At 44.7% G+C, this 25,543-nt stretch overlaps 1 protein-coding gene across 1 annotated transcript in view; it reads left to right on the top strand.

The window, feature by feature from the left end:
* The first annotated feature begins 2,713 nt into the window (after positions 1 to 2,713).
* The window catches only part of JAZF1 (JAZF zinc finger 1), a 400,632-nt gene continuing 377,802 nt past the window's right edge, over positions 2,714 to 25,543 (top strand). Inside the window, exon 1 of the mRNA XM_082259198.1 lies at positions 2,714 to 2,952. Within this exon, the coding sequence (XP_082115324.1) occupies positions 2,835 to 2,952 (118 nt within the window). The 5' untranslated portion in view covers positions 2,714 to 2,834. The remainder of the gene's footprint in view (positions 2,953 to 25,543) is intronic.

Raw genomic sequence — 25,543 nt, 5'->3', positions numbered from 1 at the left:
GGGACTGGTCGGTAGTAGATCTGTCAGTGCAGGGTGCAGTGTGGGGACTGGTCGGTAGTAGATCTGTCAGTGCAGGGTGCAGTGTGAGGACTGGTCGGTAGTAGATCTGTCAGTGCAGGGTGCAGTGTAGGGACTGGTCGGTAGTAGATCTGTCAGTGCAGGGTGCAGTGTAGGGACTGGTCGGTAGTAGATCTGTCAGTGCAGGGTGCAGTGTGGGGATTGGTCAGTGTAGTAGATCTGTCAGTGCAGGGTAGGGACTGGTCGGAGTAGTAGATCTGTCAGTGCAGGGTGCAGTGTGAGGACTGATCGGTGGTAGATGTCAGTGCAGGGTGCAGTGTTGGGAATGATCGTGATAGATGTCAGTGCAGGGTGCAGTGTGGGGACTGGTCGGTAGTAGATCTGTCAGTGCAGGGTGCAGTGTGAGGACTGATCAGTAGTAGATCTGTCAGTGCAGGGTGCAGTGTAGGGACTGATCAGTAGTAGATCTGTCAGTGCAAGGTGCAGTGTAGGGACTGGTCGGTAGTAGATCTGTCAGTGCAGGGTGCAGTGTAGGGACTGGTCGGTAGTAGATCTGTCGGTGCAGGGTGTAATGTAGGGGCTGGTCGGTGTGGTAGATATGTCAGTGCAGGGTGCAGTGTAGGGACTGGTCGGTAGTAGATCTGTCAGTGCAGGGTGCAGTGTAGGGACTGGTCGGTGGTAGATCTGTCAGTGCAGGGTGCAGTGTAGGGACTGGTCGGTAGTAGATCTGTCAGTGCAGGGTGCACTGTGGGGACTGGTCGGTAGTAGATCTGTCAGTGCAGGGTGCAGTGTAGGGACTGGTCGGTAGTAGATCTGTCAGTGCAGGGTGCAGTGTGAGGACTGATCTGTGGTAGATGTCAGTGCAGGATGCAGTGTTGGGAATGATCGGTAGTAGGTCAGTCAGTGCAGGGTGCAGTGTGAGGACTGATCAGTAGTAGATCTGTCAGTGCAGGGTGCAGTGTAGGGACTGATCAGTAGTAGATCTGTCAGTGCAAGGTGCAGTGTAGGGACTGGTCGGTAGTAGATCTGTTAGTGCAGGTTGCAGTGTAGGGACTGGTCGGTAGTAGATCTGTCAGTGCAGGGTGCAGTGTAGGGACTGGTCGGTGTGGTAGATCTATCAGTGCAGGGTGCAGTGTAGGGACTGGTCGGTGGTAGATCTGTCAGTGCAGGGTGCAGTGTAGGGACTGGTCAGTGTAGTAGATATGTCAGTGCAGGGTGCAGTGTGGGGACTGGTCAGTAGTAGATCTGTCAGTGCAGGGTGCAGTGTGGGGACTGGTCGGTAGTAGATCTGTCAGTGCAGGGTACAGTGTGGGGGCTGGTTGGTGGTAGATGTCAGTGCAGGGTGCAGTGTGAGGACTGGTCGGTAGTAGATCTGTCAGTGCAGGGTGCAGTGTAGGGACTGGTCGGTAGTAGATCTGTCAGTGCAGGGTGCAGTGTGGGGATTAGTCAGTGTAGTAGATCTGTCAGTGCAGGGTAGGGACTGGTCGGAGTAGTAGATCTGTCAGTGCAGGGTGCAGTGTGAGGACTGATCGGTGGTAGATGTCAGTGCAGGGTGCAGTGTTGGGAATGATCGTGATAGATGTCAGTGCAGGGTGCAGTGTGGGGACTGGTCGGTAGTAGATCTGTCAGTGCAGGGTGCAGTGTGAGGACTGATCAGTAGTAGATCTGTCAGTGCAGGGTGCAGTGTAGGGACTGATCAGTAGTAGATCTGTCAGTGCTAGGTGCAGTGTAGTGACTGGTCGGTAGTAGATCTGTCAGTGCAGGGTGCAGTGTAGGGACTGGTCGGTAGTAGATGTGTCGGTGCAGGGTGTAGTGTGGGGGCTGGTCGGTGTGGTAGATCTGTCAGTGCAGGGTGCAGTGTAGGGACTGGTCGGTAGTAGATCTGTCAGTGCAGGGTGCAGTGTAGGGACTGGTCGGTGGTAGATCTGTCAGTGCAGGGTGCAGTGTAGGGACTGGTCGGTAGTAGATCTGTCAGTGCAGGGTGCACTGTGGGGACTGGTCAGTAGTAGATATGTCAGTGCAGGGTGCAGTGTAGGGACTGGTCGGTAGTAGATCTGTCAGTGCAGGGTGCAGTGTGAGGACTGATCTGTGGTAGATGTCAGTGCAGGGTGCAGTGTTGGGAATGATCGGTAGTAGGTCAGTCAGTGCAGGGTGCAGTGTGAGGACTGATCAGTAGTAGATCTGTCAGTGCAAGGTGCAGTGTAGGGACTGGTCGGTAGTAGATCTGTTAGTGCAGGTTGCAGTGTAGGGACTGGTCGGTGTGGTAGATCTATCAGTGCAGGGTGCAGTGTAGGGACTGGTCAGTAGTAGATCTGTCAGTGCAGGGTGCAGTGTGGGGGCTGGTCGGTGGTAGATGTCAGTGCAGGGTGCAGTGTGAGGACTGGTTGGTAGTAGATCTGTCAGTGCAGGGTGCAGTGTGGGGGCTGGTCGGTGGTAGATGTCAGTGCAGGGTGCAGTGTAAGGACTGGTCGGTAGTAGATCTGTCAGTGCAGGGTGCAGTGTGGTAGATCTGTCAGTGCAGGGTGGGGACTGATCGGTCGGTGCAGCTTGGTGTATGGATGTTGATCGGTGATCTGTCAGTTGAGGTCCGGGCTGTCAGTCCAGCTGTGAGATGCTGAGGTCCCTCCTCCTCCTCAGTCCCAGCTGTGTCCTCCTCCTCCTCCTCTCAGCTGCTCCCTCCAGCCGCCTCCTCCGCTCGGGCCTCCTCCTCCATCCCTCCCTCCCTCTGTCCTACAGCACCGGCTGCCATCCTCTGTCCCTCCATCTCTGCCCGGCTCCCCCACTCACAGCCCGACCCGGACCTCAATGACCACACCATGATGACAGGGATCGCCGCCGCCTCCTTCTTCTCCAATGCCTGCCGCTTCGGGGGCTGCGGGCTCCACTTCACCACCCTGGCCGAGCTGATCGAGCACATCGAGGACAGCCATATCGGTGAGTGCCCCCCGATCAGGGAGCAGTGCATTGTGTGTAGGCGGGGGGGGTGCCGGGGGAGCGGAGGTCCCGGTCAGCCGATCTCCCCCGCCCCCCTTCTAGGTGTAGTGTCCGCCCCCCTCCCCGGGGTGCTGGGATCAGGGATGCTGAGCACCCCCCCCCCCGGGTCCGGCACACCACCCCCTCCCCGCCCCCCTCTATCTAGGTGTGCAGGGAGGGTGCTGTCACCTCTGTCATGTGTCACCCGTCATCAGCCCATGTGTGGGAGGAGCACAAGGTGTCCCCAGAGCTGTCATCCCTGGCACTGTGCACCCCCCATACACTTCTCTATAGATCTGTGTGTGTATGGAGGACTCGGCTCCCCTCCTCTCCCATCACACACTGTGTACTACTGGGGCTAGGCCCGAGGAGGAGGAGGAGGAGGAGGGGGTGTGTCCGGGGGGTGAGGACCACACACTGCCCGTTATCACATACCTGACTCACATCACCTACACACCTCTGTGTATGTACTGCCATAGGGGATTCACCTACCTACCTACTATGTCATACTACTACACCCCACACCTACACACCTCTATGTATGTATGTACTGCCATAGGGGATTCATCTACCTACACCTACCTACTATGTCCTACTACTCCCTACACCTACACACCTCTGTGTATGTACTGCCATAGGGGATTCATCTACCTACACCTACCTACTATGTCCTACTACTCCCTACACCTACACACCTCTATCTATGTACTGCACCTACCTACACCTACCTACCTACTATGTCATACTACTCCACCCCACACCTACACACCTCTATGTACTACTGCTCCCCACACCTACCTACCTACTCCTCCCTACGCCTACACACACCCCTCTATGTATGTACTGCCATAGGGGATACACCTACCTACACCTACCTACCTACTATGTCATACTACTCCTCCCTACACCTACACACCTCTCTATGTATGTACTACTACTCCCCACACCTACCTACACCTACCTATGTCATACTACTCCTCCCTACACCTACACACCCCTCTATGTACTACTCCTCCCCATACCTACCTACCTACCTACTATGTCATACTACTCCACCCCAAACCTACACACACCCCTCTATGTACTGCCATAGGGGATACACCTACCTACTATGTCATAGTACTCCACCCCACACTTACCTACAATGTCATAATACTTTAGCCCACACATACTCCACCCCACACTTACCTACTATGACATAGTACCCCACACCTACCTACCTACCTACCTACTATGTCATAGTACTCCACTCCGCACTTACCTACTACGTCATAGTACTCCATCCCACACTTACCTACTATGGCATAGTACCCCACACCTACCTACAATGTCATAGTACTTCAGCCCACGCGTACCTACTATGTCATAGTACTCCACCCCACACTTACCTACTATGGCATAGTACTTTAGCCCACACGTACTCCACCCCACACTTACCTACTATGACATAGTACCCCACACCTATCTACCTACCTACCTATCTACTATGTCATAGTACTCCACCCCGCACTTACCTACTATGACATAGTACTCCAGCCCACAGTTACCTACTATGACATAGTACTCCACCCCACACTTACCTACTATGTAATAGTACTCCACCCTACACAACCTACTATGTCATAGTACTTCACCCCACACTTACCTACTATGACATAGTACCCCACACCTACTTACTATATCATAGTACTCCACACCCACCCCACATTTACCTACCTACTATGTCATAGTACTCCACCCCACACTTACCTATTATGTCATAGTACCCCACACCTACCTACCTACTATGTCATAGTACTCCAGCCCACACTTACCTACTATGTCATAGTACTCCAGCCCACACTTACCTACTATGTCATAGTACTCCAGCCCACACTTACCTACTATGACATAGTACTCCATCCCACACTTACCTACTATGGCATAGTACTCCACACTTACCTGCTATGTCATAGTACTTCAGCCCACATGTACCTACTATGTCATAGTACTCCATCCCACACTTACCTACCTTGTCATAGTATCCCACACTTACCTACAATGTCATAGTACTTCAGCCCACATGTACCTACTATGTCATAGTACTCCACCCCACACTTACCTACTATATCATAGTTCCCCACAGCCACCCCACATTTACCTACCTACTATGTCATAGTACTCCACCCGACACTTACCTACCTTGTCATAGTACCCCACACTTACCTGCTATGTCATAGTACTTCACCCCACACTTACCTACTATGTCATAGTACTACTCACTTACCTACTATGTCATAGTACTACTCACTTACCTACTATGTCATAGTACTCCACCCCACATTTACAGTATCTCACAAAAGTGAGTACACCCCTCACATTTTTGTAAATATTTTATTATATCTTTTCATGTGAACTGAAGAAATTACACTTTGGTACAATGAAAAGTAGTGAGTGTACAGCTTGTATAACAGTGTGAATTTGCTGTCCCCTTAAAATTACTCAACATGCAGTCAATAATGTCTTAACTGCTGGCATCAAAAGTTAGTACACCCCTAAGTGAAAACATCCAAAATGGGCCCAAAGTGTCAATATTTTGTGTGGTCACCATTATTTTCCAGCACTGCGTTTACCCTCTTGGACATGGAGTTCACCAGAGCTTCACAGGTTGCCACTGGAGTCCTCTTCCACTCCTCCATGATGACATCACGGAGCTGGTGGATGTTAGAGACCTTGCGCTCCTCCACCTTCCATTTGAGGATCACCCGCAGATGCGCAATAGGGTTTAGGTCTGGAGACATGCTTGGCCAGTCCATCACCTTTACCCTCAGCTACTTTAGCAAGGCAGTGATTGTCTTGGAGGTGTGTTTGGGGTCAGAATCATGCAGAAATACTGCCCTGCGGCCCAGTCTCTGAAGGGAGGGGATCATGCTCTGCTTCAGTATGTCACAGTACATGTTGGCATTCGAGGTTCTCTCAATGAACTGTAGCTCCCCAGTACCGGCAGCACTCATACAGCCCCAGACCATGACACTCCCACCACCATGCTTGGGCTGTAGGCAAAACACACTTGTCTTTGTACTCCTCGCCTGGTTGCTGACACACATGCTTGACACCATCTGAATCAAATAAGTTAATCTTGGTCTCATCAGACCACAGGACATGGTTCCAGTATTCCATGTCTTTAGTCTTTTAGTCTTCAGCAAACTTTGTGGGCTTTCTTGTGCTCCATCTTTAGAAGAGTCTTCCTTCTGGGATGACAGCCATGCAAACCAATTTGATGCAGTGTGTGGCGAATGGTATGAGCACTGACAGGCTGACCCCCCACCCCTTCAACCTCTGCAGCAACCTCTGGATATGACACTGAGCACGTGCACTCATCTTCTTTGGTTGACCAAGGCGAGGCCTCTTCTGAGTGGAACCTGTCCTGTTAAACCTCTGTATGGTCTTTGCCACCGCGCTGCAGCTGTTTCAGGGTCTTGGCAATTTTCTTATAGCCTAGGCCAGTGATGGCCAACCTTGGCACCCAGATGTTTTGGAACTACATTTCCCATGATGCTCATGCACCCTGCAGTGGAGTTGAGCATCATGGGAAATGTAGTTCCAAAACATTTGGGGTGCCAAGGTTCACCATCACTGGCCTAGGCCATCTTTATGTAGAGAAACAATTCTTTTTTTTAGATCCTCAGAGAGTTCTTTGCCCTGAGGTGCCATGTTGAACGTCCAGTGACCAGTATGAGAGAGTGGGAGCGATAACACCAAATTTATCACACCTGCTCGCCATTCACACCTGAGACCTTGTAACACTAACAAGTCACAAGACACCAGGGAGGAAAATGGCTAATTGGTCCCAATTTGGATATTTTCAGTTAGGGGTGTACTCACTTTTGTTGCCAGCAGTTTAGACATTAATGGTTGTGTGTTGAGTTATTTTGAGGGGACAACAAATTTACACTGCTAGGCCCCTTTCACACGGCTCCGTTCCGTCGACGGAGCCGTTCTGCTCAGTGGAGGATCGATCCGCTGATCCCCGCTGAGCAGGCGGATAACAGTTCCGTCTCCGCACACAGAGATGTCAGATCCCCACTGTTCTCTATGGGGGAATTGGATGAGAACGGACTGCCTGTCCGTTCTCATCTGATCCACCAGACGGATGGAAAATAGGGTTTCCATCCATCTGGATTTGACGGGCAGGATCGGATCGGATGCATGGGGCATCCGTTCAGATCCGCCTGAAAAACTGACAGGCGGATCTGAATGGACCGTATGTGTGAAAGGGGCCTAATACAAGCTGTACACTCACTACTTTACATTGTAGCAAAGTGTCATTTCTTCAGTGTTGTCCCATGAAAAGATTTAATAAAATATTTACATAAATGTGAGGGGTGTACTCACTTTTGTGAGATACTCTACCTTCTATGACTAAGGCTGCATTCACATGTCAGCGTATGGATTGCGGGCAGAATCGCCGCGATTCCGCTCGCAATCCGGAGATCATTGCAAATCGCAGGACGCCTGTGCGTTGCCCGTGATTTGCAATAGCACCCCAAACGCTGAGCGATGTTGCCGCGATTTCCCCCTGCCGAATCGCGGTAACATCGCGCAAAAAAACACAATACGCTCCAAAGAAGCTCTTGTACTTTTTTGGGCGTAATGCGTCCCGCGATTTTTTTTTGCGCGATGTTACCGTGATTCAGCAGGCGGAAATCGCGGCAACATCGCTCAGCGTTTGGGGTGCTATTGCAAATCACGGGCAACGCACAGGCGTGCCGCGATTTGCAACGATCTCCGGATCGCGGGCGGAATCGCGGCGATTCTGCCCGCGATCCATACGCTGACATGTGAATGCAGCCTTAGTACTCCACCCCACACTTACCTGCTATGTCATAGTACTTCACCCCACACTTACCTATGATGTCATAGTACTTCACACTTACCTACTATGTTATAGTACTCCACCCCACACTTACCTGCGATATCATAGTACCCACACTTACCTGCTATGTCATAGTACTTCACCCCACACTTACCTACTATGTCATAGTACTTCACACTTACCTACAAGACATAGAAGGCAAGTGTGGGGTGGAGTACTATGACATAGCAGGTATGTGTGGGCTGAAGTACTATGACATTGTAGGTAAGTGTGGGGTGGAGTACTATGTCATAGTACCCCACACTTACCTACGATGTCATAGTACTTCACACTTACCTACTATGTTATAGTACTCCACCCCTCACTTACCTACGATGTCATAGTACCCCACACTTACCTACGATGTCATAGTACTTCACACTTACCTACTATGTTATAGTACTCCACCCCACACTTTCCTACGATGTCATATAACCCCACACTTACCTACGATGTCATAGTACCCCACACTTGCCTACTATGTCATAGTACTCCACCCCACACTTACCTACGATGTCATAGTACTTCAGCCCACACTTACCTACTATGTCATAGTACTTCACACTTACCTACTATGTTATAGTACTCCACCACCCCTCACTTACCTACGATGTCATAGTACCCCACACTTACCTACTATGTCATATTACTCCATCCCACACTTACCTATGATGTCATAGTACTTCAGCCCATACTTACCTATGATGTCATAGTACTTCACCCCACACTTACCTGCTATTTTATAGTACCCCACACTTACCTACTATGTCATAGTACTCCACCCCACACTTACCTACTATGTCATAGTACCCCACACTTACCTACTATGTCATAGTACTTCACACTTACCTACTATGTTATAGTACTCCACCCCACACTTACCTACGATGTCATAGTACTTCAGCCCACACTTTCCTGCTATGTCATAGTACTCCACCCCACACTTACCTACTATGTCGTAGTACTCCACCCCACACTTACCTATGATGTCATAGTACTTCACCCCACACTTACCTGCTATTTTATAGTACCCCACACTTACCTACTATGTCATAGTACCCCACACTTACCCACTATGTCATAGTACCCCACACTTACCTACTATGTCATAGTACTTCACCCCACACTTATCTACTCTTTCATAGTACTCCACCCCACACTTACCTACTATGTCATAGTACCCCACACTTACCTACTATGTCATAGTACTCCACCCCACACAACCTACTATGTCATAGTACTCCACCCCACACTTACCTACTATGTCATAGTACTTTACCTCACATTTACCTACTATGTCTTAGTACTCCACCCCACACTTACCCATCTGTATGGAGGTACTCTACACCCTCAAAACTCACCCAGCTATGCAGGTGAAGTTTACAACAAAGTTAGGGCACATTTACTCAAGTAGTGCTCTCTGAAGAGTGAATCTTGTGGGATCACTTTTCAGAGGCGGCCATTTGACAGATGCTGAAGAGGCATTATATTGCCTCCTCACCTCCTGGTTTAACCCCTGAAAGCCCACACTGCCATGTTGAGGGTTCAATTTGCACGCCATTGGGTGCCTTTGTGGCATGGCCCCATTCCATTGAATAGGGCACATTCAGTGGGCAGTACATGGCAGATAGATTTTGCTGCACTGCAATGCAAAGCATTTTTTCTGCAGCATAAATATGCCCCCTACACCATAGTTACCATTCTATCTTTCTTTGTAGTATACATGATAGTTAGTTACCATTTTAGGAGGTAGTTCTGTACATCATAGGTACCATTCTATGTTTTAGTAGTGTACACCTAGGCAACATTATATGTTTTAGTAGTGTGCACCATAGTTACCATACTGTATAGTAGTAATGTAGACCATAATTATTGTTCTGTATGGTAGTAGTGTACACCATAGTTACTGTTCAATATGGTAGTAGTGTACACCATAGATATCGTTCTCTATGGTAGTAGCATACACCATAGATACTATTCTCTATGGTAGTGATGTACACCATAGTTACCGTTCTGTATGGTAGTAGTATACGCCATAGTTACCGTTCTGTATGGTAGTAGTGTACATCATAGTTACCGTTCAGTATGGTAGTAGTATACTCCATAGTTACCATTCTTTATGGTAGTAGCGTACACCATAGTTACTGTTCTTTATGGTAGTAGCGTACACCATAGTTCCGTTCTGTCTGTAGTAGCGTATCCCATAGTTACCGTTCTGTATGGTAGTAGCTTACACTATAGTTACTGTTCTGTATGGTAGTAGCTTACACCATAGTTACCAATATTTATGGTAGTAGTGTACACGATAATCACCGTTCTGTATGGTGGTAGTGTAGACCATAGTTACCGTTCTGTATGATAGTAGCGTACACCATAGTTAGTGTTCTGTATGGTAGTAGTGTAGACCATAGTCATCGTTCTGTATGGTAGTAGTGTAGACCATAGTTCCCATTCCATATGGTAGTAGTGTAGACCATAGTTCCCATTCCATACGGTAGTAGTGTACACCATAGATACAGTTCTGTATGGTGCTGCATCTTTTGCACTCGTCAGCTTTCAAACATCTAGATGGGAATGTCTGCTGTCAGGATGGGGTTGTATGTCCCAGCTATAGGAGGGCTGCTTATCACACACAGAATTTCTAGTATTTTGGAGAATGATTCACCTGGCTGATGCCATTATTTCCTTCTCTGTGGACAAAGTGCCCAGTATTTGTCTGTCAACTCTGACAATTGCTCTGACCCAGTTGTCTAGCTATTAAAATGTGGCCCTTGTCAAAGTCGCTCAAATCCTTACACTTGCCCATTTTTTCTGCTTTCAACACATCAGCTTCAGGGACAACATGTTCACTTGTTGCCTAGTATAGGCTACTGACTTTCAGGTGTATTTGGAACAAGGTAATCAATGTTATTCAGGCCGGTGGTCATAATGTTATGGCTGATTGGTGTAGATTTCATGTTGAATAAAGGGGAAAGGTTAGAACTTATATCAGTGTTTTTCTATTGCTAATCATTCAGCCATTAAGGAGATTTCCCCTTATTTCCTGTTCTGGAAGTTAGTACAAAATTTCCAAAGCGGGAAAAATCCCAGCTTTAGCGATTGCTACCCGTGTTAATTTTAGCATCAAAGTTTTAATTTAGTTTTAGTTATAGTCTTTTGACTAAAATGCCATTTTAGTTTTAGTCCCATTTTAGTCATCCGCAATTGTTTAAGTTTTAGTCGTAGTTTAATCAACCAAAATCTCCAGTACAGTTTAGTCAACTAAAATCTAATGTGTTTAGTTAAATTGTAATGCATTATTTAAGCATTTCTATAGAATTTTTAAACTCATTTTATACTCCTGGAGTAAAAAAATCTATTATGTTATTATTTACAGTACTAAGGTTTTAGCAAACACAGATAAAGATTTAGCCACTCTGGCTGGTCTGAGGAGGCCTGTAATGTTGCACAGTGCTGGATGGTGGTCTTTCTGAAGAGGCCTGTAATGCTGCACAGTGCTCTGGATGGTGGTCTGTCTGAGGAGGCCTGTAATGCTGCACAGTGCTGGATGGTGGTCTGTCTGAGGAGGCCTGTAATGCTGCACAGTGCTCTGGATGGTGGTCTGTCTGAGGAGGCCTGTAATGCTGCACAGTGCTCTGGACGGCGGTCTGTCTGAGGAGGCCTGTAATGCTGCACAGTGCTGGATGGTGGTCTCAGGTCTGAGGAGGCCTGTAATGCTGCATAGTGCTGGATGGTGGTCTGTCTGAGGAGGCCTGTAATGCTGTACAGTGCTCTGGATTGTGGTCTGTCTGAGGAGGCCTGTAATGCTGCACAGTGCTCTGGATGGTGGTCTTTCTGAGGAGGCCTGTAATGCTGCACAGTGCTCTGGATGGTGGTCTGTCTGAGGAGGCCTGTAATGCTGCACAGTGCTGGATGGTGGTCTGTCTGAGGAGGCCTGTAATGCTGCACAGTGCTCTGGATGGTGGTCTGTCTGAGGAGGCCTGTAATGCTGCACAGTGCTGGATGGTGGTCTGTCTGAGGAGGACTGTAATGCTGCACAGTGCTCTGCATGGTGGTCTGTCTGAGGAGGCCTGTAATGCTGCACAGTGCTGGATGGTGGTCTGTCTGAGGAGGCCTGTAATGCTGCACAGTTCTCTGGATGGTGGTCTGTCTGAGGAGGCCTGTAATGCTGCACAGTGCTCTGGATTGTGGTCTGTCTGAGGAGACCTGTAATGCTGCACAGTGCTGGATGGTGGTCTCAGGTCTGAGGGATGGCCTGTAATGCTGCACAGTGCTCTGGATGCCAGCGGTAAGAGGAGGCCTGTAATGCACACATAATGCTCTGGACGGATGGTGGTTCGAGGGAACGCTGTGTTTGTCAATGTCAATGACAGATGTACAGATGTATATTTTTGGTAATTTGTAGATACAATTCTCTTTGTTCTGCCTATGCTAATTTTAAATTTTTATGTTTATTTACATTTTTTAATTCTATTTTTAATTTATTTTTATTTCATTTTTGATTCTTCATTACAATCACTAATTTATGTATGTACCTGTATTCGTCATCTATACCTGTATCTGCTACATTTGTTTTTTATATGTGAACAATTGTGTTGTATATATGCAGATATAAAAGGGTTAATGGCAGACTAGGTCAGTAATTAGCTCTGCCCAGTCCACGCCCCCATCTCGATGGGCTGTAAATTCTGCTGTTGCCAACAATCCCGTAACTTGACAAAGCACATGCGCGCGAAACGCGTAGTCTCGGCAACATTCCTCCCCTCTTCGTTACAGGCTAGTTCTATTGGCATCCTATTTCGGTCCGGCACTTCCACCTTCACGCTGTGGTGACGTCACACGGATGTGCCAGCTGGACCCAGCTTAGCTCCCGTACGTCTGCAGCTCATGTTAGCGGTTGTCAGCCTGCACACCATGGCAAACTCTTTCCATCCTGCTTCACCGGTTTTGTGGCTATTAACCCTTCTACATCTGGACCCGCTGGCCTGGTACTGTAATAACTTTTATGATGCAAGGTTTTTAACGCAATTGTTCACAATTTAACTGCATTGAGACTTTCTATTGGCTCCTTATATTCCACAAGGATACAGTGTTTGCCATCCCATCTGGATAGCGCTGTCTCATCCCTTGCTTGCCAGTTTTAGTACCCCACTATACTAACTGTGACAGCTGCACCTGGTTGGTCCTGGAACAATGGGCAGCATGAATCAACATAGGGCTTAGCGCTTTGGACACCTTGCTGTGATTTCCATTTCTCAATGGAAACCAGAAGTTAAGGAGGGTAAACAACCCTGCCTCAGATTTTCGTTTAGTTTTAGTTCGTTAAAGTGGAGTTCCGGCCTATTTTGCAACTTTAGTGATTCCTGGAGTGCTCGCTATGCTGATCAACAATTGGGCATTCTAAATTTTTTTGGGGGTCCCTTACCTTATTTTCAGGGCATTTTTGATTGTACTTCCTCCCCCCCCCCCCCCCCCCGTGGCCACGGCCACCGACATCACTTCCGCCTTTGCATTGCATCCTGGGAGCTGTTTGTCATCACTCCCAGGAGGCTGGAATCAGGAAGAACTCCCAGAATACTCCCTGGAATCAGGAAGAAGGACACAGCAGATTACACTGCGGCTTCAGATGCCCATGTCTAAGATGGCCGCGCCCAGACAGCATTTTTAAAAGTAAGATTTTGACTAAAATCCAATACTGTACACCTTGTAAGTATGAGAATAGCGGTTCTGTAAAGGGCGATGGATTAGTATTATAGGGGTATTTTTAGTTAAAAAAGGTATTTGAGGCTGGAACTCCGCTTTAATGAAAACAGAATTGATTTTAATCACTGGTATGGTGTACTTTTTGTTTAGTTTTCATCACCGTAAAAAGGGCGTCTGATGAAAATTTTGCTAAAAATGTTTTCTTGACGGAATTAACACTGATTGTCCCCAGGGCAGGTGTCCTGATTGGAAGATATCTCCCATTCTCTGGTGTTGGTCACAGTTGTTAGTATTGGATTTGGTCTGTTAACGATGAGTCTCAGGGCAAATAGTGGGGTGGGTGTCCCCAGTGAGGACATAGACAGCAGCAAGAATATGGCAGAGGTTCTACACCTTCCTTGCTCTTGCTTTGTCCACAACTAGAAAAGAAGTTTTGCCTAAAGTTCTGATTTCATTTGCATTGTTACATTCCAGATTGAAATGAGTGGACGGTGTCTTGACTGTATCAGTCTTTCATATAAAAACTTTTTATTACATTTTCCCAAACTAGGAAACACATGTCAGCTGCTTTGTAGATGCCTTTCTGTAGTGCCTGGGTGGCATTATTCATTTATACTTCTACATTCTCAATAGGCTTGTAGCTCCACATAAAGGGACCTCACCAGAACTGACTGGGCTTGGAAATCCAAAATGTGTTTATTGCACGTGCATGAGAAATCATTAAAGGTGAATTGTAGGGCTTAGTACACACTGGCAGTAGATTCCTGTTTTTACCTCCTCCCAACCACCCACCTCCATATTGGCATGGCAACTGAAAGGAAAGGCTTTGCGGTGTGGGAATTTTAACTTAGAGCAGGTGGCATCGCCTTACAAACCTGCCCATTGAAGTTAGTGGGACTGTGCCACAACCGTACACCATGCATGGCTATGGTGGCTATGGTGAGGTACTTCAACAAAAAATCCCCATTGGGATAGAATATACCCCCCTGGGGTTGTATTTCCTAAATTGTGGTCTGAAAAATAATGCAGCACAGGTCACTTTTCAGACAGCGGTAAAGTCTGCAATCCATGTGACAAAGCCTTACAGTCATACTGAGAATGAAATATGTGTGTCTATTGAAGAGACTGGTTTCTGATCTGTATTTGTACACTGTTCATTACAGCAAATGAGCCATCTATGTGGTATTGTAATAGACAGTGCCTATAAACCTTCCTATCAGACTCAGAAACCAGTGGCCCTTCAGTAGACATACAGTACATATTGCAGTGTGTCCTGTAAGGCTTTGCCTACCATTGGATTCTTGGCCTTCTAAGGCAGTCCAAGACAGTCATAGAGCCATATGTAACCTCCTCTGTTATAGATATCACTAAGTAGACACATATAGCAACTCTGCATGTCTGAAGCTATTAACTAAAGTTGCCTGGAATTCATAACGAGAAATAATGCTTTCGGCAACAGTTTTTTGTACCTGTGTTGGTGGTGTGGTAGGGGGCAACACCAAGGCTGCAGTGTCCTCAGTGCATGTTCAGCCCCTGGGTCACATAGCACCACTGGTTGCTAGGATGCTGTCAGCTGTCTAGCCTACAGCGTCCTAGCAACTAGTGACATTCTGTAGCCAACAGTGTTGTAGCAACCAGTAATGCTGTGTAACTAACAGCATCCTAGCAATCACTGACCCTGTGTAGCTGACAGCATCCTAGTAACTAGTGACACTGTGCAAAAGACAGGCAACCAGTGACACAGTGTAGCCAACAGCCTCCTTGAAACCACTGTTGCTGTGTAGCCAACAGCGCCCCAGCACCCAGTGAAGTTGTGCAGCTGACAGCATCCTAGCAATCAGTAACACTGTGCAGCCAACAGTGCCATAGCAACCAGTGACACTGTGTAGCCAACAGTGTCCTAGAATCCAGTAATGCTGTGTAGCTGATGGTCCTAGCAGTTAATAATACTGTGTAGCTAACAGTGTCCTAGCAACCAGTGACACTTTGTAGTCAGCATCTTAGCAACCACTGACGCTGTCTAGCCAACAGCGCACTAGCAACCAGTGATGCCATGTAGCCCACAGTGTTCTAGAAACCTCTTAAGCTGTATAACAGACCGCTTCCTAGCAATCAGTGATGCTGTGAATCTGACGGTGTCCTAGTAACCAGTGACACTGTGTAGCCAGCAGCATCCTAGCCACCGGTGGCGCTGTGTAGTCAATAGTGTCCTAGCAACCAGTGGCAATATGTAGCTGACAGCATCCTAGCAATAAGTGACGCTGTATAGCCAACCATCTCTATTCAGCCAGTGATACTGGGTAACTGATGGCTTCCTAGCAACCAGTGACACTGGGTAGCTGATGGTTTCCTAGCAACCAGTGACACTGTGAGGTTGATTTACTAAAGACAAAAAGACTGTGCACTTTGCAAAGTGCAGTGGCACCAGAGCTTAGTAAATGAGCAGAAGCTCTGCTGACTTCCATCGTGCAATCATGTGCAAGCAAAAATGCATTTTTTTTTTCCTTGCATGTGATTGGGTATTTTTTGCAAAGTGAAGATTTGCCTAATTTACTAAGCTCTGGAGCATTTGCACTTTGCAAAAGGCACAACCTTTTTTTGCCTTTTAGTATTTGCCTTTAGTAAATCAACCCCTGTGTAGCTGACAGTATCCTAGCAACCAATGACACTGTGCAGCTGACAGTGTCCTAGCAACCAGTGATGCTTTGTAGCTAACAGTGTCCTAGCAACCAGTGACAGGTTTGGGGTGAGTAGGGGGTGGTGAACGCAAAGATATATGCACACTGTGGCCTCCATTTAAGCACTCTGGCATGTCTGTGTATGCCAACATTGACATGGTTTAATTTCCTACAGTTTCCATACCTATGGCTATGCTGTCAAGAAAATGTTGCAAGGGCTTTATTGGATCATCCCCTCACACAGTGCACCCCATTGCACACGTACAATAGATGGTAACGCATCTGTGCTGCAGCCGACTACAATACACATGTGGTGCACTGCTTTGCCAAAAATAGGGCAGGTGCATTTTTAGAATGTTGCAGTACGCTGCCAGAATGCGAATTAACCCATGTGCAGTTGTGAATTGGCTCTGAATCCTATGCATGAACCTGAAGATAGGAGAGTTTTTGCGCCTTTCCACTGCTTCACTGTTGCAAAAGTGTGAATCCAGTTGGTTGGTACTGTGAACAAGAAGTAGAATCCCTTCAGAAATACTATGAGATTTTGTGTGACAGCCAAAAGTAAATGTAACCTGCAAACATCCAGAGCAGTGACACGAAAGGACGGTGACACCCCGTGTCTGCTGTGGTGGAATGTAAAGTTATCAGCAGAGGTATGTCAGATGCTTCTTAGTTCCTCTGAGCATAAACAAAATATAATGAACCATGCCAGCCATGCATTAACCATAGCATTGCTGAAATAAAGACTGATTACGTAGGTGCAGTATTACTTATCACACAGCTTCCACCTATTAATTTTAGTATTCTGTGTTTCATGCTTAGATTTTCGTTGATCCAGTAAGGCTTTGACTTATCAGATAAAGATTTCTGTCTTTGAAGAACATCTGGAGTATATTGTTGTGTTGCAGATGAAGTGTTAGCTTCAGCATTTTTAATATGCTTATACATGAATGAATGATCTGGAAGATGAATGTTATTTCAGACCTAATATGTTAATGACTTCCTCCTGTAAAGGATGGTACAACCACACACTTAATCAGCTATGCTTTACAAACACATGCAGCAGTCATTCTGGTCTGGTGTATTATATCTGCAATATGCGGCAAAGGACTAGGTGGACTTTCATTTAGAGAGAAACAGTCTGAAACTAAACAGCTTTTACTGTGCTGTCTCTTTAGGTAGTCCATGTAACACATCATGCCATGGATGCTCCTGTATTAAATATTTATTTGTACAGCAACAATGTAATCAATCAGCTTACAAATGTAATCAGATAAAGTACACTGAACAAAATTATAAATGCAACACTATGTTTTTGCCCCCATTTTTCATGAACTGAACTCAAAGATCTAAGACTTTTTTATGTACACAAAAGGCCTATTTCTCTCACATAATGTTCATAAATCTGCGTCAGTGATCACCTCTCCTTTGCCGAGATAATCTATCCACCTCCCAGGTTTGGCATATCAAGATGCTGATTAGACAGCATGATTATTGCACAGGTGTGCCTTAGGCTGGCCACAATGAAGGCCACTCTAAAATGTGCAGTTTTACTGTATTGAGGCAGGTCCGGGGGGGTCCGAAAACCAGTCAGTATCTGGTGTGACCACCATTTGCCTCACGCAGTGCAACACATCTCCTTTGCATAGAGTTGATAGGGTTGTTGATTGTGGCCTGTGGAATGTTGGTCCACTCCTCTTCAATGGCTGTGAGAAGTTGCTGGATATTGGTAGGACCTGAAACACGCTGTTGTATACGCCGATCCAGAGCATCCCAAACATGCTCAATGGGTGACATGTCCGGTGAGTATGCTGACCATGCAAGAACTGGAATGTTTTCAGCTTCCATTAACTGTGTACAGATCCTTGCAACATGGGTGCATTATCATGCTGCAACATGAGGTGATGGTCCTGGATGAATGGCACAACAATGGGCCTCAGGATCTCATCACGGTATCTCTATGCATTCAAATTGCCATAAAAAAAATGCACCTGTGTTCGATGTCCATACCATACGCCTGTCCATACCACAACCCCACCGCCACCATGGGCCACTCGATTCACCACATTTACATCAGCAAACCACTCACCCACACAACGCCATACACGCTGTCTGCCATCTGCCCTGTACAGTGAAAACCGGGATTCATCCGTGAAGAGAACACCTCTCCAAAGTGCCAGACACCATCAAATGTGAGCATTTGTCCACTCAAGTCGGTTACGATGATTAACTGCTGTCAGGTCGAGACCTCTATGAGGACGACGAGCATGCAGATGAGCTTCCCTAAGACAGTTTCTGACAGTTGGTGCAGAAATTCTTTGGTTATGCAATTGCAAACCAATTGTTGCTGTTCGAGTGGCTGATCTCAGACGATCTCGGAGATGAAGATGCTGTATGTGGAGGTCCTGGGCTGGTGTGGTTACACATGATCTGCAGTTGTGAGGCCAGTTGGATGTACTGCCAAATTCTCTGTGATAAAACTGCACATTTTAGAGGGGCCTTTTATTGTGGCCAGCCTAAGACACACCTGTGCAATAATCATGCTGTCCAATCAGCATCTTGATATGCCACACCTGTGAGGTGGATGGATTATCTCGGCAAAGGAGAAGTGCTCACTAACACAGATTTAGACAGATTTGTGAAAAATATTTGAGAGAAATAGGCCTTTTGTGTACATAGAAAAAGTCTTAGATCTTTGAGTTCAGTTCATGAAAAATGGGGGCAAAAACAAAAAGTGTTGTGTTTATAATTTTGTTCAGTGTAGAAGTCTAGCCAAAACTTTTTATCTGGTTGTAGATAGAGTGGAGAGGAGTTAACCTCTGTCAGATTCGTATTACTGTTTATGTCTCCATTTGGGATTTTTCAATTCAATTTCAAACCCAATTTAAGTTCAAATATGCCTCCCATACACAGCCTACATGTCAACTGATTCCTGATGAATTGGCTGAAATTTGTGCCATTGGTGGTCCTATTGGCGCCACTCGGTTTGTCAAGCTTTAGTTGAAAAATAGAGAGAACCAGCTGGTAAATTGTCAGCCAAACAGTGGCTACATGCAATCAGATGCAGTCATTGTTCCTGTATTTAAACAGCGGCGGGTGCAATGATTATCATAGATGGAGGAATCTATTGGGTCTATATTAGATTTCTGTTGTTTAGTCCACAGGCTGAAGGATAGAAATCTAACTAATGGAAATAAGTGGAAATATCCCAAAAGCTAAGGGAAAATACTACCATTGACAGTGGTCACCGAAATACAGGAGCAGCTCATAAAATTAGAATATCATCAAAAAGTTAATTTATTTCAGTAATTCAATTAAAAAAGCGAAACTCATATATTTTACATAGATGCCTTAGTGATGATGGGCGTTAGTGATCACTCTGTGTGTAATGAATCTATATAATATATGAGTTTCACTTTTTGAATTGAATTACTGAAATAAATTAACTTTTTGATGGTATTCAAATTTTATGAGATGCAACTGTACATGTCGCTGATTAAACAAATCCACTCTACTCCTGTCCCATGGCAGCTTTGAAACATAGGCTGCCCCTCAATTTCTCTCCCAGTGACTTGGTTACCAGGACAAAGAGTAAGCACGAATCTCCCCAACATTAGTTTAGACTTACATAAAAACCTGGCAGAAGTTCTCATTCTTCCCACCCTACCCCAATAAAAAAAAAAAATGGAGCTTCAGTAAGAACAAAATAAAATAGAGGGCCTGACAAGTTTACATGCTAAGTTATATCTTTTAGCCTCCCGACTTCAACAATTAGCGGGCTCGGATAAGGAAAGTATGAGCGACCCGATACAAGGTGTGTTATTGACAGTGCTTGGAAACTATCTCCTCTTTGCTCATTTAGAATCCAGATGCATGAAAACATATATGCACTACCCTATCTGTGTATTTCTAGATAAATTATGGCAAGCTATGAAAGCTCACTTGGATTATGAAGGGTTTATGCAATATACCCCAATATGGAAAGACTTAGAATATGGGGAGCTTTAAAGTAGAACTATAGGCAAAACTTTTTTTAAAAATTTTGGATGGAGCAAGGGAGGGTTCATAACCCATGTAAGATTTTTGTTCGCCATCTGTGTCTAATTGCAGAGATTTCCCTTCACTTCCTGTCCCATAGCTAAACAGGAAGTGAGAGGAAATCCCTTCAAATTAAAGGAATTCCTTGGGGACCCCGGGTCACTAGAACTAATGTCCGCGTTGAAAAATTTCACCTCAAAATTTGGAATTTTCTTTTACTTTCACTTTCAGTGATAATGGTAAGCAGGACAAACAGGGAGTGTGAATCTCCCTAACAGGGGCACAGACAGCAAAAAAACTTGTTAGGGTTCCAATCCCTATGGGCTAAGATGGGACCACTAAAGGTATCAAAAAACCACCCCTTTGGAGTGTGAACCAACCCTGGTTGCTCCACCTCTTCCCTCCACTTACAGCATACAACTGTAAGTTCCCTACAGTTATTTTCTATTATTTTCTTTTTTCTTTTTTTTCTTATTTCTTTTTTTATTTTTTATTTATTAATTAATTATTTATTATTTATTTTTCATAATTATTTCTATAATAATTAAACAATAAAAACACCCAGCTATGTACCATTACAGGACACACCCACCAAGGTTCTCGTTGCAAAGTGAAGGGAAAATGAACTCTACAGGGAACAGAATATAAAAGAAATGTATGTATACAAATTCATTATGTACCAACGGCTAATAATCCGTGGTGTATTCAAATTACTAATTTATTTAATTATTGTTACAGAAATGGTGACAATAACCCATAATCCTTGATAAAGGCTTTTTAAAAAAAAAGCCAAAACGCGTTGGATACGCACCAGGAATTATCTCTGACCAAAACTTCCAAGCCCACAAGCATGTAGGAACAGAGACCAATATTCCAATAAATGTCACCGTATTACACATGTCACTATACTTCCAACTTCTCTCACTCATTCACTCTGGGTCTATAACCCAGCACAATGAATGCATATACTTTTTTATGATTTATTTAAATAATTTCTCTTTCTAAATAAATATACTACTTTTACTCTATACCTTGTATAAAACTTACTTGCCATTAAAGTCCCACCCACCTTGGTCTGAGGCACCAATCAAACATAGGGTTCCAATCCCTCTCCACTCCCATCCAAAACTAAAAAAAAAAAAGTTTTGCCTTTAGTTATACTTATTGGGTTTTGAATTGTGACATAGAAAAGTTAAACATTTCTCCCAACTTTATGAGAATGGTACTATTAAGATGTTTAAACAATTATGTTCTGAATTTGACATCCCACACCAAAGATGTTTTTAATATCTACAGTTAAGGCATGCTGTTGCACATGATGCAAATGTGTACCCAGCTTCAAGCCTTACCCATTACAATTTTATCATGTTGTTACACCCAGAAGGGACTAATTTCCCAGATATAAGGTATATTTCATAATAAATTCCATGGTACAGTTAGACTATCAGCCAGAGAGGAATAGGCAGAAGATCTAGACCCAATTTCAGAGGAATTGTGGGATGCAGCATTATCCACACTACAGCTAATCTCCCTTTTTCTTATACGTAGACTTATAATTGTCCATAGTACATGGAACGTATCACACGCCAGATAAATTACTATTCGATGTGGCCACATTGTTGCTCCGTGCACAGAGCACTGTGTTGTTAGCAATCACAGGGCTCTGTACTGTGATTTGCAAAGCCGATCAGCAAGTCCTGGCCATAAATTATTGTCCGGGACCTTCTGACCGTCTTGTGCTGTACCGAAGATGGGGCTGTGGCTGCTCAGGCGTGTGCGCCCTCTACCCAGAATGTGATCCAGCATAGAGCAGCCACTCCATCGCCGGATATGTGCATGGGGTGGTCTGCAAGTGGGTATGTTATGGTGTTGCCCCAAAATTCACAGATACTAGCAATGAAATATAAATACTGTTGATCGAGTTTTCCAGACCAATTTGGAAAAGGATTATCCAGGCATATTTTTACTGAGCATGCTGTATGAGGTCTCTTTACCTCTGAACACCTATGTTACCATCGTCAGATTGTTATTCCATGCTCGTAAATTAATTGTGCAAAAGTGGATGTCCCCAAATCCCCCAACACTTCATAAATGGAGAAATCAAGTCAATAACACTTTGGCTAGAGAGAAATTTGTTTTTAAGAAATATTTAAGAAAAATCTTTCTTAAATAGTGTTGTGTTGATCTTTTCATATGTATTTTCAAATGTATTACATTTTCTATTTCAAATTTTTTGTCTTTCTATGGCTTTTTGATGATGTTGGTTATTTTTATGTTAGCACTAACGAGAGGTCCCCTCCTCTTCCTTATGATACAACTGTTGGTGTTTGGTATAACACCTGTTTGAATAATCAATTGATTGGTGGAGAGGTGGAGTTTCGTGTAGTTTGTGCACATATATAAAGGTTCTTTTGTATTTTACCAAGGCTCATAGCCGAAACGCATTAGCCACTATTTTACCCACTGGGATAAGAAAATAAAGAATTTGAAGACATACGGAGTTGCGGGCTATCTCTTTGCTTGAATGTTCTCTTGGTATTATACTCATATTGATTGCTATACTTGTGTCAACAATATATATTGCCAACAGTGAGGATATAACAGACTCATATATGCAGAACCTGTTGTGTTGTGTTGAAAGTCAAGGTTGGCTGTTACCTACTGTAAAATTGCAAAACCACAAAAAAATATCTTAATTAAAAAAAAATAATAATAATAATGATATAAAATTGACAGAAATCATTATAGTTTGCATTTCGAACCAGAGTAAGAAGCAAGCTGGACAGTATGGTAAAGGTCAGATCATGTTTGGATAAGCTTTTTCTCCTATTGCTTCCCATTAACATTTTCTACTTTGGAAAACTGGCGATTTGTGTTCAAAGGAAAATTGCAACCATGTACCACCACAAAGAAAGTTCAGGATAGTGCACATAGCTTGGTAGACGTGGGGATTACAGGGGATGTTTTTTAGTGATTGCAAGGCTTTTCTTTTTGAAAGTGTTGCAAGTTGGTTTGCCCAGTATCTAAAAATGGGCTAAAATTATTTTAAAAACAAATAAATATAGTGTGATTTAGTCTCCATTAACACTGGTACAACTTGTCAGGCGACTTGGTCAGCCTGACAAGTCACGCACCGTCGCGGTCCATTGACTGCTACAGGAACCGTTCTGATAGGAGCGACACAAGTCGCTCCGACTTAGAAAAAGGGTCCTGTACTACTTCGGGGCGACCTGGAGGCGACTTGCATAGACATTCATTTTATGAAGTCCGTGCAAGTCGTGCCGAAGTCGCGGTGCACGCGACTTCACAGGTTGCCCCCGAAGTCGTGCCGCTTCAGTGTGAACCGACACTTAACCCATTATTGTTTATCCCTAAAGCCTAGAACACACAATTAAAAAATCGGATGAACAATTCCACTTTCGGAGTAATCATCCGATAATCTGATCATTAGTACACAGCTTTCTAGAGCCGATCTGAAAGGACACGCACGAAAATAACATGTAACGAAACTAACAATTTTTGTTAAAGTAGTATGGTATTTGTACAAAAAAAATTACGTGACCAAGATCACGCATGCTCAGAAACTAAAGAATACATTACAATACAATACAACACATTACATCACTTCCGAAATTGTATTCTTTCGTATAAGAATTTTCATTGCTTTGGTAACCTATTGGGTTTTGATATGAAACTAGCATGCAGTAAAAAAACGGACGAACATTCGTCCAATATTCTTATCGTGTGTACGAGGCTGAACTGAAATATTGGACTTGGGTGTAGACTTTTAAATGAAGGTTTAGGTTGCCCATTAACATTATGGTTATAGGTATTGCCCCATGATGTTAGCATCACTTGCAATAAACATGCTTTTGAACCTCTGATGATGATGATAATATCCATTTAGTTATGTCCAACTCTAAGTGACTCTGTGGGCCAGCTCTATCTCCACATTTCCTGATCTTGTACCACTTCTTTTAGCTATTTCATGTTCTGGCTTTTATGGAGTCCTCTAATTGTGTTCTTTGGAACCCTTTGCCACTGACCAATCCAAGCATAATTGACTTCTCCAATGAGTTTCATTGAATGGCATGAAATAATTGAGCTTGAGTAATATTGCCATTAAGTGAAACATCTTGTTTTATGTACACAAGTCTTTGCGTTGTTTTTATCTTTGTTGTCCATGGAATGTTAAGGAGCCTTTCCCATACCATAGCTGGTTGAACCCTATGGTATTAAAGTATCATGATACAGGATATGGTTACAGTCAATGTGGTGTTGCTCAACAGTAGTTGGACATTGCATGAACATCCAAAGATGTGTTTTTTTTTTGTTTAGTTAGTAATAATTACTATCTTCAGGAGTCAGAAGCACTTGTTGGCTCTTGGAGATCATCCAATCAGCAATGTTTGCCTGTGATTGGGCTCAGTCCTTCACTTTAATATGGAGATGGGCAGAGGATGAAACAGAATCTACCTATCCATGGTTCTCTTTAGGCCTTGTTTACATGGGGTGATCACATCCATGCTGCCGTGCAGGGCACACCTGTGTGTCCCCGTGCAGGTGGTCCCATTCATGTCTATAGGGACACAGTCAATGTATCGCAATATGGCATCTGTGAGGGTGCAGATGCGTGCCCCTGAACTCACCCAGAGTGAGTTCGGGGACATGGACCCGCATCCACATGGATGTCATATTGGGACACGGCAGCTGTGTCTGTGCAGCCTCTGCATTCCAATAGACAACAATGAGACTAGCAGCACGGGATGCACGCAACACCTGTGCATCCTCATCCCAGCAAAACACGACCCTGCACAGGGAACACACGTCATTGCCCTGTGTGAACGAGGCCTTACTTTTGAACCAGTTTTGCACTTTAGGTCTAACTTTATGTAAGTCTGCTTCACTTTCGGTTCTATGGGTAAAAGACTTTTAAATGAAACATTGTTCTAAAATATACACTCATAAGGGAATGCTAGACATAGAATATACAAACATCTCCTCAGAGTATTTCTTCAAAGCCTTTAGGCAGTACAGTTCTGTGGTATAGACTCCTTACTGATGTGACTTTTAGAAGAAAGAACATAAGATGGCCGCATGCCATAAAAGAGACCCTGTATAGTGTTATTTTAATGATATCCCTGTTCCCATGAGTGAGGCAGGAATGCATGCAAAATGTAAACAAACTGGAGAAGCAAAAGAACAATTACATTTTACATCCATGTCAAAGATATGAGTG

Source organism: Pelophylax lessonae (assembly GCF_965119305.1).
Source record: "Pelophylax lessonae genome assembly, chromosome: 5".
In the NCBI taxonomy this organism is placed as follows: domain Eukaryota; kingdom Metazoa; phylum Chordata; class Amphibia; order Anura; family Ranidae; genus Pelophylax; species Pelophylax lessonae.
Note: the sequence above shows the minus strand (reverse complement) of the source record. Positions and strands in the feature narration are given on the sequence as shown.